This window comes from Accipiter gentilis, chromosome 1 (assembly GCF_929443795.1).
Source record: "Accipiter gentilis chromosome 1, bAccGen1.1, whole genome shotgun sequence".
NCBI classification, from domain to species: domain Eukaryota; kingdom Metazoa; phylum Chordata; class Aves; order Accipitriformes; family Accipitridae; genus Astur; species Astur gentilis.
Window position 1 is genome coordinate 24,431,670 of NC_064880.1, and position 14,248 is coordinate 24,445,917.

At 37.5% G+C, this 14,248-nt stretch overlaps 1 protein-coding gene across 4 annotated transcripts in view; it reads right to left on the bottom strand.

Moving 5' to 3' along the window:
* The window catches only part of HYCC2 (hyccin PI4KA lipid kinase complex subunit 2), a 55,119-nt gene that overhangs the window by 6,512 nt on the left and 34,359 nt on the right, over window positions 1-14,248 (bottom strand). For 3 of the 4 annotated variants that reach the window (XM_049820460.1, XM_049820379.1, XM_049820292.1), the window contains 7 exons: window positions 12,549-12,629; window positions 11,782-11,897; window positions 10,892-10,987; window positions 9,026-9,142; window positions 8,266-8,353; window positions 2,712-2,871; window positions 1,343-1,510 (listed from right to left, as the gene is read on the bottom strand). In XM_049820460.1, coding sequence (XP_049676417.1) covers window positions 1,343-1,510; window positions 2,712-2,871; window positions 8,266-8,353; window positions 9,026-9,142; window positions 10,892-10,987; window positions 11,782-11,897; window positions 12,549-12,629 — 826 coding nt within the window. The remainder of the gene's footprint in view (window positions 1-1,342; window positions 1,511-2,711; window positions 2,872-8,265; window positions 8,354-9,025; window positions 9,143-10,891; window positions 10,988-11,781; window positions 11,898-12,548; window positions 12,630-14,248) is intronic. The other variant, XM_049820544.1, reaches the window with a different exon arrangement.

A 14,248-nucleotide genomic window follows, 5' to 3' on the forward strand; every position in this document is an offset into this window, starting at 1 on the left:
CATATCCTTCAGGTCATGCACATGCAAAGTTTAGTAAAATGGAGTAAGACCAAGTGAACAGGTGAATTTAGGAGAAGACAGGACTCATTTACTGAGCATGCTCAAATTCACTATGCACCAAGGAGCAGATTATAAACCTGCACTAAATATTTTTATGTGACTATCTTTTACAAAAGCATGATGCCTTAATTACTGTTTGACAGCAACTCTGAGTAGGGGTAGGGATTGTGTGGTAACACTATATTAAGTCTCCAAATTCTCCAGATTATTGTTTCCAGAAGAACAAAACTGAAACCTATGTAGCTCATGTCCAAATGTGCAAATAAATTTCATTTATGATCAACTGATATGCTTATAGAGGCTGGAAATACCAAAGGAATGTTCAGATAAGACTTAAGATAGAAGAACACCTGAAAATATGTTTAGCTATATTTACAAGAAATTAATTCTCACCTCTGAGGAGAAATCATGATTCAAATTCAGAACTCAAAACCACATCTTTTAATGGCATTAAGATGAAAAAATTAATAGATGAATTTAAACAAAATACATTTCTACCAGCTATTCTATCTGCTATTCTTGGCTGCAGAGCAGACACATGAAGTCCTACGGCATTTGCATGGACAGCATAACTGAGAAAGAAAGCAATAATAGTTTCTTAAGTTTTTAGAAACATGACAACCTGATTTCTTCTTGAAAATACAAGCGCTTTTTTGGTACTTGTCTTCAGAGCAGCCAGCTCATTCATGTAAACGAGTTGTACACGTATGAATTTTCAATTAAAGGATGACTGGCAAACAAAAACATCAGCGGTTATATATCCATCTTGGATAGGCTTGACTTTTCACAGGAACAGGAAACTTTGTTCTTAGGAATTTAAAAACTGCAGACTAACAACACACTGTTGTAACTAAGTTGTAGCCAAACCCATTTATACCCTATACTGTCTACTATTCAGGACTAGATTCATGTTCACCTGGTGCATTTTTTCCTTCTGAATGTTAGATTAAACATGCTCAGTAATAGAAAGTTTCCAAGCAATCCCAAAGCTCTTGGCTATTACCCCTGTTTTTGGTTGGGGTTTTTTTGCTTTTTTTGCCATGCCAAGCAGTCTTTCACCACACAGATGCAAGCCCCAGGCCAGCCCACATGATAACAAAAGGTAGTACCTGACCTGATGTTAGGTATATAGGGGATGCGTGTATTGCAAAGAGAAGCTAATACACCCTGGGATAGCGGAAACACACACTAGAATGGAAAGAAGTTCTGCTTGGGGATAGGGAGCCAGGATCCTCCTCCAGCAACTGCCTCACTGACTTCTGCCTCCTCATCTCTGTCCTACCCTCTGTTGTGGCTGCTGCCAAGGTGGGCTCCAGGAAGCCATGCTCAGGGGTCCTGCGCATCAGCACCTCCCCCTCTTGCTCACGTTTGATCCCTAGGTCTGTGGAGCCGTGTTGGATCGGTGAGCCAGGTATGCTTGAGTCAGCCTCGTTTGAGAAGTCAAAGCCATCTGGGATTCAACATATAACATTTTAGTGCTTTTCTATTCCTTTCTTGGCATTCCAACCCAGGCAGGGAAAATAGAAGATTTATGTGGACATGGAACAAACACAAAACACTACCCATGCTTAGTTAAAATTTGTGAGAACATCCACAGAAAGGGACAGGTGGGCTATACTATAGATCAGAGACTAGCAAATGAATATATAATGGCAACTACAGTGAAGACAAACATGACCCAGAGTCCTGAAAACAGAAGACAGCTACTTGTTGTCCTGGACATCCTCATTCAGCTGAAGACCAGAGGTCATCAAATCCTTTTGCACATGATACAGGAAAAAGAAAAAAGAACGAGTACCACAGGAAAATATGTAATCCTTGTTTTCAGATTCTTTTATCCTCGGTTTATTTTTAGGTTATTCTACTTTTTTACCTTCAGCCATTTATGCAGCTTTTTTTAATCAATGTTTTATACATGCAGCAACAAAGCTTTATAAGTATGACAAAGTGATTTCAAAGCAAGCTTTTTGCTATGCCTACACTGAAGATGTCATCATATCAAGGTAAATATTACCACATACTTATTTTTTTTCTTCATACAGTCAAGCACACTTCCATACAGCATAAGTACTCACTGAGGAAAAGTAAGGACTAATTTTAAGCTATCCAAAGGTATTTTATGACATGGCCCCTCTCTAAATTGGGCCATATGATGGTAGGAGTGTGATGTTCAGCTTTTCCCTCTCCCACTGCCTTCAGTAGCTTTAGGTAGCTGGAACCCTATCAAGGTCAGGATAATACCATTCATTCCCTGAACTATTTATGATGGGAGGCAGTTGAGTTTTAGTGTGGATTAAAGAAAGAACTCAAATCCTAAGCCAAACTCTACCCCTACAATTTTACGCTATGTTACATGGAGAGAAAAAAAAGAAGTCTTACTGAACATTTTCCAGCTCCTCCATTTTCTCACCTACCTCATGGGTTATCACCAAGTCAAAAACAAAACAAAACACCCCAAATGTTCATGTTCATGCAGTGCTCTGAAGATGTAAAATACTATATGTTGTTTTGGGGTATCACTTCTCAAAAAACAAACAAACAAACGAAACCCAACCAACTGTTCTGCAAACATTCAAACTCAGAAGCCAGATTACAGTGATGATGATGAATACAGTACACCACAGTATTTGCTCTTGGCAGAGAAAGCTCACCTTCTCTCCTCCAGCGATGACGACGGATAGAAGCTGTTGTAATAGCAGTCCGAGAAATCCTCGGCACTGTTGGAGTAACTTCTACCTTCAGTACCTTCTGGCCTTCTTGCGATGCATCAGGAGCATCAAAGGGCAGTGAGTTCTTCATGGCATTTGCAACCTAAGATAAAAGTAAAATGCTGTACTACTGCTGTCCTAGGCTGCACTAATGGCAAAATTATATCTCTTGCTGGATACGGAAATGGAAACAACCAAGATTTGTTAATTATGCCAGATCTCATCCCCAATATTCAGTTTTTAACTACGTTGAAAAGCTCATCACAAACCTATTGCCAAAAATATAGCTGATTTTTCTCCATTATTTTGAGGTAATTTATTTTGTTCCACATTTGCCACCTGTACTGACAGAGGTACCAACCTACATAGGAAGGTCTCCATCCAAAACAGACTGCAAAATGACAAGGAAAATACCATTTATGTTTTATGGTAAGAATGTCCTAAAACTAGGTCACAAGCCAAGCCAATGCAAACAGCATATGACCTTGTGCATGGCGGAGACAGGGCCAGTTTCCACCTCCCCTACCCCATAACCACCACCCCACCCCCCATCTCCCGCCAAAAAAAAAAAAAAAAAAATCCCCAAAACCTAACCAAGGGGATTAGACTATGGGTACCTGCAAAATTTTTTAAAAAAATTGCAACCTAAGCAATGAGCATCAAATCATTAAAATGCATTAATAGTTACTAGATCTAATTTTTTATTGTGATAGCCTATTATCAAGTCAGAAGTTTTGTTCTGCAGCTTTGAAGAGAACAAATGACCTCTTTTGGCTTTGATACTTTAACTGCTTCTTTGAATTTCCCATAAAATGCCTTTGTGGGATTAGAGGTTTACTTTAAAAAATAAAGAGCAACTTTCAGTTAATATTTCCTAGTTTAGAAGTAAATTATTCAAAAAGTGAACTTGTGTACCAACTCTTGAAGAGCAAGCTGGGTCTCTATGGCATGTGCAGTGTTCAACAACAAAGTTGCTGCACATAAAATGCAATTTAAAATCTAAATAAATAAATAAATGGAAACCAAAAGAAAACACCCCACACCCCCAAAAAAACAAACCCAAAGTGAACACACCTTGATTTTCCAAAATCTTATTGACTTTATACAACCAACCAGCAATAAAACTATTAGACACATTTTAAACATAACATCACAACTTCATTCATAGACCTCTTACGTTTCACTGACATCTGACTTCCTACATGCTCTTTACTTCCTTTCTAATGAAGACAGAAGATAAAATAAAGAAGGTCAGAAACAGTTAGACTTAAAATAAAAAAACTATGGAAAATGTAACTTGCTCATCTCTACAAAATCCTACTTGGCAACAATTCCCACCATTATCTGGGCAAGCTATTCTCTCCACTACAGTTTACAAGCAGCATTATGAAAAGCAGCTTTATGTAGCCTCCTAATGGATTTTCTCTTGTATCACAAAAGAAATTGATTTTGCAGCTTGAGAGAACAGTTCCCTATATGGCAAGAGAAACATGTAGTCTACTTGTTAGCTTAAGGCAAAGGCACATAAAACCTATTTTAAGACACAGATAAAACCATAAGGCTGACTGTTCTGTCCACTCAAATGAAATACAGATCTAATGTAGCATATGCATCTTTGCAAGATACTCCACTTCTCTGGCAATGCATACATACATTTTTCTTCCTTTTAGACTATGTTCTTTTTCTAAGAACAGGCATTTTGTTTACTGTATAAAAACTTGTGGCTAACTGATGGAGTAGTATCAACTGTTTAGCACATTACTACAATCAAGCATTTCCTAGTTTTATGTTGTAAGCAACATTTTCATATGTCCACCTCAAGCTAGTGACAGAATGAATGCACTTTTAAATGTCATCAAAGTTGTCTTGATATTCTGAGGTTGCCTGAGGCCTTGGAAATGTAAGGGACATCCAACAAATTCCTTCAACTCCCAAAGCCCACACACACCAAATCTGCTTAACTAATGAAGTTGTCTTTTGTTAGCATTTGCGAAAACACAAACTACGAGAAATCTACTAAACCACTGGAACACCCCCTATTGGCAGAACTTTGTATTATTTGTCTTGTGAAGATCTCGGATAAAGTTTGATAAAAATACTATATCAATTCATATGGCATACCATAAAAGCTCTGTGAAGGGTGTTTATTCACACTATAATGAAGTAAAAGTGACTTTCCTACAAGTTATAACAGGCAAACCATCCAGCAACCATGAGAAGAAATAAAACTGTTTCAGACAGTAAAGCACTAATCAAGAATATTAACCGAATCAAAGACTTTTCACTTCCTGGTGGGCCAGAATTGGTGCCATATACTGATCTCCAGCTGCTGTTGTGATCCTGTCACTCCCTACTAAACATCTTCTCCACGGCCTTCCTGTCTGACTTTTAACCAGCAGAAAAGATTATTGGCACCATCACAGAAACGCTTATCATTCTGCCTTCCACTTGTCCAACATTGCCCTTCGCTAGCTAATTCTCTCAGCCTCAACATTTGTTTGTGAACCGCTCTCCTATTCACACATAGGCCTTTTTCCACGCCATCCTCTTGAAATGGTACAAACTGTATTCACCCTATCCTTGATCACATTAAAGACTTCAGAAACTCATTTCTGCTGTACTGAACCAAAGCAGGTCAAGTTCAATAGTATACAATGGTTTGCCTTCCCATCTCCTATTCACTGGAGTTGTGCCCTCTTTTGTAGAGGTACCCTTCTCAGTATACAGGATTAAAATCTAAAAATCAGTAGCAAAGAGCTTCTGCAACAAGACCAGAAAAGTGACAGAGCACTTCCACTTGTTGAAGCTTTCAACAGCTGTCCCCCTCTAACAGCACAAATTGTACTTCTGGGGACTGAGGATAACCATATGAAGGTAAAAATCAATGCAACAGTAAAACTTTGAAACAGCCTGAACAACCAGTTTGAATGAGTCACAACCCTCCTCTCACAGAAAAAAACCCAAAACTGCGATCCTTTGGGATGCAAAAAAACTTGCTCACTATGTCTAATCCAGCACTGAAAGGCAGGAAAACAAACAGCATAATTCAGATTTGGCAAGCCAGGTTTTCAACTATCAATGACAAAGGAGGGCTGGTTTAAGGCCAGACATCCACTCTTGCCTACCAGAAAGGAGGTCTAACAAAAAGAACATCCAACAAAAGCAGTAAGTACCATCAACAAAACACACTGGGTAATGATGCTGTCACAATAGGGACTTGCTGATCCATGCTTCTTGTGTACCAAGCTAAGAAAGCCTGTGCGTCTCTGCACTGAAGACAGGGATTTGTCCAAAACAAGTGCAGAACTCTGTGTTCAGAGGAAAAGACTGACTGACTGGAACTGAGCTACTCCCCAGGTCCAGAGATACTTTTCCCAGAAAAAGCCTTCCCCTTGCATTACTTCCTGCCCTTTCCAGAGCAGTCTCTGGATAACAGTGAAAGACCACCGCATCAACATTACAGGCATTCCATAGCTTTCTGATGCTTCTACTTCAGGGGTTTTTTTGGGATTTCATTGTTTTTTGGGTTTCTTTTTAAAGTCCACAGGCAATATCAACCTATTTAAATAAGAGCATGGATCTGCTATACTGTCAAAAATATTTCTCCAAGAGACATACCCAAATACAGGGACCATGATGTTTCTCATTGTAATGATGACTGATGGCATTCCCATAATTATACATGTAGCTTATGTACAGATATCTAAAAATAATCCTAACTTGGGGGTTTGCCCAAATATTAAATGGACTTCAAAGAATTTGCTGCTGTTAGGAAATCCTAGGCAGACGCTCAACTTGAAACTTATCTAGGATGCTGCACAGATGATATTTTATTTGGTGCCAGTAGTTTTAAGTTTAAAATAGAAAATTTTATAATGCTGCTAAATTATATACATCTCCTGGAGAATGCAATGAGGTGAAAGGACTCCAACCTTTGAAAAAGTCAAGTCGCTTGAACATACAGCATGAGGACAAGGACATGCAGGTCATTTTTTAATAAAACTGACAATTTCTTAAAGCTGCTTTTAAAAAATTGCAGTAAAACAAGATAGGAATCAAGGCAGTGATCAGAATATTAAGAAAACCCCACAAATGTGCCTGCACACATATGCATGAAAAACCTGACAGGGGGGAAAGGGGAAAAATTGGTGATGTCATGACGTTACTGACACCAGACAATGGGATGCAGAGGCAATTGTAGCTTTGGAAAAACCCAAAGACATTCTAGAAGATTAGAACAATTAGAAGTAATCTTTAGGGACAAACTGATTAAAAATGAACAATAAGGACTGAAAATTGTCATATCATCAAGTTCCAGATCCTCCTACACACCTCTTAAATGTAGTGATTTGATAGGGTGGCCCAATTCAGCAGGTTCAATATTTAATTTGAAAACTTTCAATCTGATGGAGCGATGAGTCATTTCCAAAAGGAACCAACTATTATAATAATTCAATGGATACCAAGCATTTAAAATGCAGCAGTGTCAGAAAGCCTGTAGATAAATTTTACAGCCAGTATTAATCAAGAGAATTTTACGTAATTTATTGCAGAAGAGAGGGATCTCAGATTGCCACACAAAAAGATTTGTCCCAATCCACTCCCTTCTCAATTATGTAAAAAGCAGCAAAATTTTACTGCTGTTAGTTCAGAGGAGCACTAAAGGCTTCTAGCCACAATTCTGATGCAGAAACGGAGACAACAGTCTATTTTACTTTATTCTCCTTAATTTTCCCTCTTATTTTGATCCTCATTCCTATATCTGACAAAAAATAAAATCCCTCCATTCTTCCTTTCTCTCTGTCAACCTCCTCATCCTTCCCAAACAGATCCACCTGCATCCAGCCCAGTTTCACCACTTTCCCCATTTCATTTCTCTCTTTTTATGATCAAAACAGCAAGTATAGTGGAGACTGAAAAAAACCCCACCCAAAATCAGAATTAATTCCATTCTATTGCTGCTCCTCCAAAGAAGGTAAAGATTAAGACCTGACTGACTTTGATCAATCAAAATCTGACACTGACTCTGGAGATGAAGCTCCTTTTCACTTCCAGCTCTATCCTGTTGCTGCTTTTTCTACTGTGTTATCAGTTAAACCACACAGCATGTTCTCAGCCCCACTGAAGGTCTAGAAGCAAAGAAAACACCTTTTTTGCAACCAATGTCCTATGACATATAATCATTCGGTTAAGCTTCTTTAAATCACTCAGCAGTAGCTTATGCCAAAACAACATAAACATTTTGATCCAACTGTAATACATTAGAAAATCCTAGCTTTCAGCATCAGTGAGTCCTAGGAGATCCCAACACCCTAGCTAATACTCAAGCAGAAAAAGCATAGTATAAATAGCTATGTTGAAAACACCAACTGTTAATAACCACTTGCATTTGGGAGTGCAGTAAATGGCCACAAATGCTTTCATTACCAGTCAACTTTGGAAACACATCCATACTCCTGTTAACCAAGCCCATACATTGCAATAAATTGTTTCTTACCAGCAGAGGCTGTGAGTAGAGTTCAAGCTGTGCTCTGTAAATTATGTCCTCTAATACCTCCTGGCCAAGATCCCACTGACCATTATATCTAAAAAGTAAAGAAAGATATTTATCTTTCATATCTTATGAACTCAAACTTGTCTGTTTTCTGCCCAAATCCAGCTCTTCACCTCTGCTTATGTACACTCCAGCCCCTTCGCTTCTTTTAAAAAGTATAGGCAAAGCATTTTTTTTTATCTTGTTGGTGTAATAAAAAAGCTGCACCCTATCGCCTCCAAGCAAGACAAAGTTGATGCCATAATCAAGACAAACTTAAAGAATAAAAAAAAAAAATGGAGTCAAGATGTAAAGTTTAATGCTACTTAGCAGAACTGAATTTCCATCAGAAATGGATTTTTGCTACCTCAGAAGCTACTGACATTCAAGAGATCTGCATTTCATCAGGTTATCTTGGCATCCAAGCTCATTACGCTTGTGAATAGAAGGTATCTGGTAGTAGTGGAAGCATGGGAAAAGATGAAGCCAGAAGCCTAACTCTCATCAGCACCTACTGCTGGCCACCTAATTCAATGCTGACAAAGACATTTTCAAATTATCAGTTAGCTGAGCGAGCAAGTAATGGGAAATACCCTAATCAAGTTATAAACTTGTGTTATGCGTTTAACTTTTTTTCAATCATAAAACAATAGCATTTATATTTTTAGTTCAATTCATGTAAAAGCAAACATTTCTCTTTATATAAAAAACCCCATCCACTTACATGGCATAATAGACACCTGTGAGCAGCTGCACCATGAAGTCAGGGTCTAACACCACTCTACCACAGTGTTCCTTCCAGCGTTTCTCATGCTGCCGTGGAAATCCACTCACACACAGCCTGCAAAAACACACCATTGTAACAAAATGTTGATTCCACAAAGACTACAAATATCTTTATATCACAGCCATTTTAGTTAATTTTTTAAATTTAATTTTTAAAATCTAAGTACACATATAACATTCTTATGTTGCTCTCCCAACCATTAAAGTAGTTTTATAACAGTGTCTTGGGATGTGGCTTGCTGATAATCCAGTGTTATTCCCACACAGCCATGAACTCCATCTGTTTTCTTCAAATCATAACCAGCTTCTGAAGAATGAGGGTAGCAAGATATTCTCTACTGCCAGCCACCAAGTAGAAGACTCTCCCCAAAATCCAGTAACCGAAACCAACTTTCTTTAAAGGAAACATTTCATTGTTATAGAAAAGAAATACGTCACCTCCCATCTAATGTATGATGACAGCATGCAATCACCTTTTACCTAAATTTGGGTAACACAGATACTGTATTCTTGAGAATTGCTCTCAGCTGCCTTCTAAAAAATACTTCTGACCCTTGAAAAAGTACCTGCCTTCCCTTATACTGCATAGCACCGAGTGTCTGTAAAACAGAATAATTTATTTATACATTTAATATCTGAATCTTCATCATGAAAGCAACACATGGCCACTAATATATAACTGCTGCACTGTTTCAAAAGCAACAAAAAAAATCCCTAGCCTATAAAATGTTGTTTCTCTTCTCCACCCAAAGAAAGGATCTGATTTGCGGATGCAGGAAAATTCAACATATTCAGCAAATTTAGCATAGCCACAACTCAAGTGAAGGTGACAGAAGCATACCAAGAATTAACCCATTCCCATCAGAAATCACAGGAAAGAAAACAGGCTATAATCTTAACTGCATGTGTCCGTTACTACAGAATATATGTTGTTAGAAGTTAGTCTGATACTTCTTTGCTACATAGCTGAATTGTATGTAATGCTTTTCTTTCATGGCAGCATTGTGCTGAAGCAAACAAGCTAAATCAAAAACCATTTACAGAGGTTCCTCTGTTTGGGGGTAGCAGGAGAGAAAATTTATCTAATTTTAGACAAAAAAGCTGGTAAAACCAGACATATGGGAATATCAGATATACTTGAGATTTTTTCAGAACAAAAAGCAAGGATCTTTACCAACCAGATGCTTCTAAGACTATTCAAGTAGAAGGTTATATAGAGGGCATATGTAAGCGTTTGAGAAATTACAGTACTGAATTCTCCAGAAACTGGGATGTTATTATCAGGGGTGGAAAAAAGAAAGGGGAAAAAAACCAACCCACCCAAAACCAAACCAAAGAAAAACCCAAACAAACCACGAAAACCCAGAACATTGTGCAAGCACTTCACATAAACCATTTTCAGAAGCAAGACATTAATATTTGGAAGTGGAGGAAACTGGTGGTATTCCTCACAGGATTTTTAAACTGACCACACTGAAAAATGTCTGAAAAATACTTAAATCCGAAAAATGCAAATCAGTCTGAGTAGCTTCAACTAATTTTCCCCCCAAATTGCTCTTTTTCTTTCCAAATAACTAGAAAGTTACATAACAAGAATGAAAGCCCATGCAGTAGTAAGATAATCCATGTGTTTTATCTGTATGCAAGCACAGCTTCAAATTTCCAATTAAGTGGCAAGACTGACCAAGAGTTAAATATTTTAAGTTATTAAACACAACAAGTAAATTCCTTTTTTTGCTCAAATAATATTTAGTTAGAAGTCTAGATGCAACCTGCAAGACTATTTCAAAGGCAAGTGTCTCACCTGGAACCCATCCTACAAAGTGATTGGTAAGAAGAGGCAGGCATATAGACAATAGCAGAATTGTAGCACAGCATAAGAAAGCTCAGCACCTCAAACCTGAAGAGAGACAAGAACAAAACCTCGTATGGTATAAATTCTTAATATTTCAGCAGAAGTTAACACAAAAATTCTACAACTCAGTCTCAAAAAATGCCCCACAGGAAAAAGTGTCAGAAGTAAAACACACAAATCCTTAAATCCTCTTTCATTCTAATTCACTAACTTGAAACAGGCTATTAAAGGTTCAGTATTAAACATTTAAAATTATTATTACTGAAAGCCATTAGCATACGCAGGAACTATGGAAGAAATTGCATATGGCATAATATTTGCACAAAGTTACAGAACTGGACAAAGTTATAGAAGTAGACGAGTCTGCAATGGATTCAAAATTATTTTATCGGTTTTCCCAGAGCTAGCTTTAGACACAGGTAAAGTTGGCAGTCACTAGAACACAGCAGGGCAATTTCTCTCATCCCTAGTTCTGTCTACCCACTCAGCTCCATTCCCCTTTTCCTGTGGAAAAAGCAGTCACAGCCTCAGACCCAAAGCTGAATTTTGTTGAACTTCCAGGAAAATTTGAGTTGACAGACATAAACCCAAAGATATTCCTGACAGACACAGAAATGACAGAGAAGCTACTCTTCTAAATTAACTATTAGAAGAACATTCAAAGTTGGAACAAACAACAAAAATACTATACCTCAAGATAAACCTAGAGAACAATCTTGATAATTTCCAAGCACTTAATGCTGAGAAAGGACTGAACACATAACGTATTCAGTCTTAATGTTTAAGGACTCGTTGTCTGCTGAGTGAAGCACCTCTAATGTTAGAATACATCCACCTACCGGTTCTGTGCTGTGAAGGTTTCTCTTTGAGGATGAAGATCACTGTAAACTACCCTGATGAGATCATGCTGACATAGAGCTCCTTCAGTTAAAGCCATGGATCCAATAGTAGAGGGCTAGAAGTAGGTGGTGGGAGGAGGAAGGAAGGGGAGGGGGGGAGAAATCAAGTCATAAGTAAAAGGTCCCCAAAAGCATTAAAACTCCTAATCACCCAAGCCAAAATACAAACTTGTCTTGTGATCTGTAAAAATGAAGATTATTCCAGAATACAGTAAATCTAAAACCATTACCTAATTTCATTATTATAAACAGCTTCCACACTTACAAGCAACAGAGCAGGTGAGAGCAATTTTCAACTTTGATTCTTACATATCCATTTATAGTAAGTTTGTCCTAATTGCACAGACTTTTTGTACAGCAACAGTAGAGAAACAAAAATAATATTCCAAGTTCAAACTTTATTAAGGAAGAGTTAGAAGAACGAAGGCTACTTATATACTAACACATAAGAGGCAAAAAACCCACAGTTGCAACTACAACACAGCTAACCTCCATTCAAAATGGGCACTGTCAGCAAAGGTTTTTCAACATTTACATTCCCATTCTTCTACTAATGCTATTAAATTCCATTACAGTAATTGCAAGCTACTGACATTGAAAACTGACTGCAACAAGATGCATCTAAAAAATGGCCTGTTGCATGAAATGGATCCAGTTTTCAATACTCTAATAGAGCCAATTCTGATTTACCACAGCAGCTCTCTTACCTCATGATATATTGAGGGTTTAGATAATGAAGGGATCGTGAAAGATAAAACTTTGTTGTTTCCATCTTTGTCGGCAATTTCCTGCATTAAAAAACAAAACCAAAACCCAAACAGAAGTAAGGAGATAGGACTTGGAATAATTTTCAACTCTTAGAAGGCATTTAACAAATAAGAAGTTAGATGTCCTGATCTGATAAGACTATTAACACCCCAAGGTCTCTGTGCATTTACAGAATATCAGCAACTTTATATACATATTTAAAAAGTGGGAAAGACCTCTATCACAGACTGTTTTGCAGAATCAGACTGTGACACTTAAAAAACCAGCATTGGCTCCTTGATCAGTGTGACTTCATCAAAACCAAAACAGAATAAAAAGCTTTTCTAGACCACCTTTACATTATAACATTTATTTGTAATAGAATTGCATAGTGGAGCAAAATTAAACTTAAAGCCCAAAAGATACAGATGTATAAGGGCTGATGAGTCACTTGCTGACAATGGGCAGTACTTCATAATAAATGCACCACAGAGAAAAGGTGAAATCAAGGGGACTGGCAAAGTTTCTTCAGGCATTCTATCAGTAAGAAATACACAGAATGTTTTCTCAAAAGGCTTTCAAACTGGTCAGATTTCATAGTTGCTAAACTGCTACATAAGCAAACACAGCATTTTTTAAAGCAAATATACTACGAGCAATAACATAGGACTATACCAAAAAGGAGTCTAAAATCCCGCCTTCTACAGCAAATTTCCAAACAATGAGCTCTAGTTATTCCAGTTTATGTGAAAACTTAGTTCAAGGTAACACAGTACTTGTAGTGGGCTTTAAGGATCACAATGGGAGGACAGTTGATAGAAGAATGCAAAAGATTTATCCTTGTCTTTCACTAAGTATTGAGAAAATAACTTCACTCCTTCAGTCTCAGTATGTGTACAGAAAAATATCAACAACTTAAAGAAAAAGACAGTGGGAGCCACTGTCCATTTTGAGGCCTCTTTCTTCTCTGGAGAGAATGAAGAAATTATTGTCATCTAAAAATATGAATCATCAACATGACTTTCAAAGGAACTGCAAAAGGACCTTTATGAGAAAATGGTCAACAAAGATAAGCATGCTACTTCAACCCAGCAAACAGTACCAATAATCAACAAGCAGTTTCCAATGTTTATTTTCTATCAGAATAAATCTAAAACAACTGGATCTTCCAGTTGTTAGAGCTGGTCTACAGACACATAACAAGGTTTTATTTTATTTTATTTTTTTAGAACCACAGTTTGACTGTTCTGTGTCTCATCATGTATAGAAACATAATACACAGTTTAAAGGAGGGGTTTACTCTGATAGTAGAAAGAAGGGCAATGTTTCAGTATCATAAAGTCCTAGAACACAGAAATTCCCATTAGAGAATGCCTATCTTGGCAGTATTGCTAAATTTATCAGCCAGCCTCATAACATTACAAAAGTAAACATTTCCAGGCTAAGGTAAGGATATAAAAAAACTACTTTTACATCCAGCAGCCAAACTGAATAATCTACATTTACATATTCTTAAAATCACAGTTCCACTCAAGGCAACTATCTCCCTCAAATGTACACATGCATGTATTTAAGTTCTAGCATGCAGAGTGGTTTCAGCCTCAAATTACCCTTAAAAAGACATATTCGAAGTAAGGAGGGGGAGGCGGGGGAAGGAAGT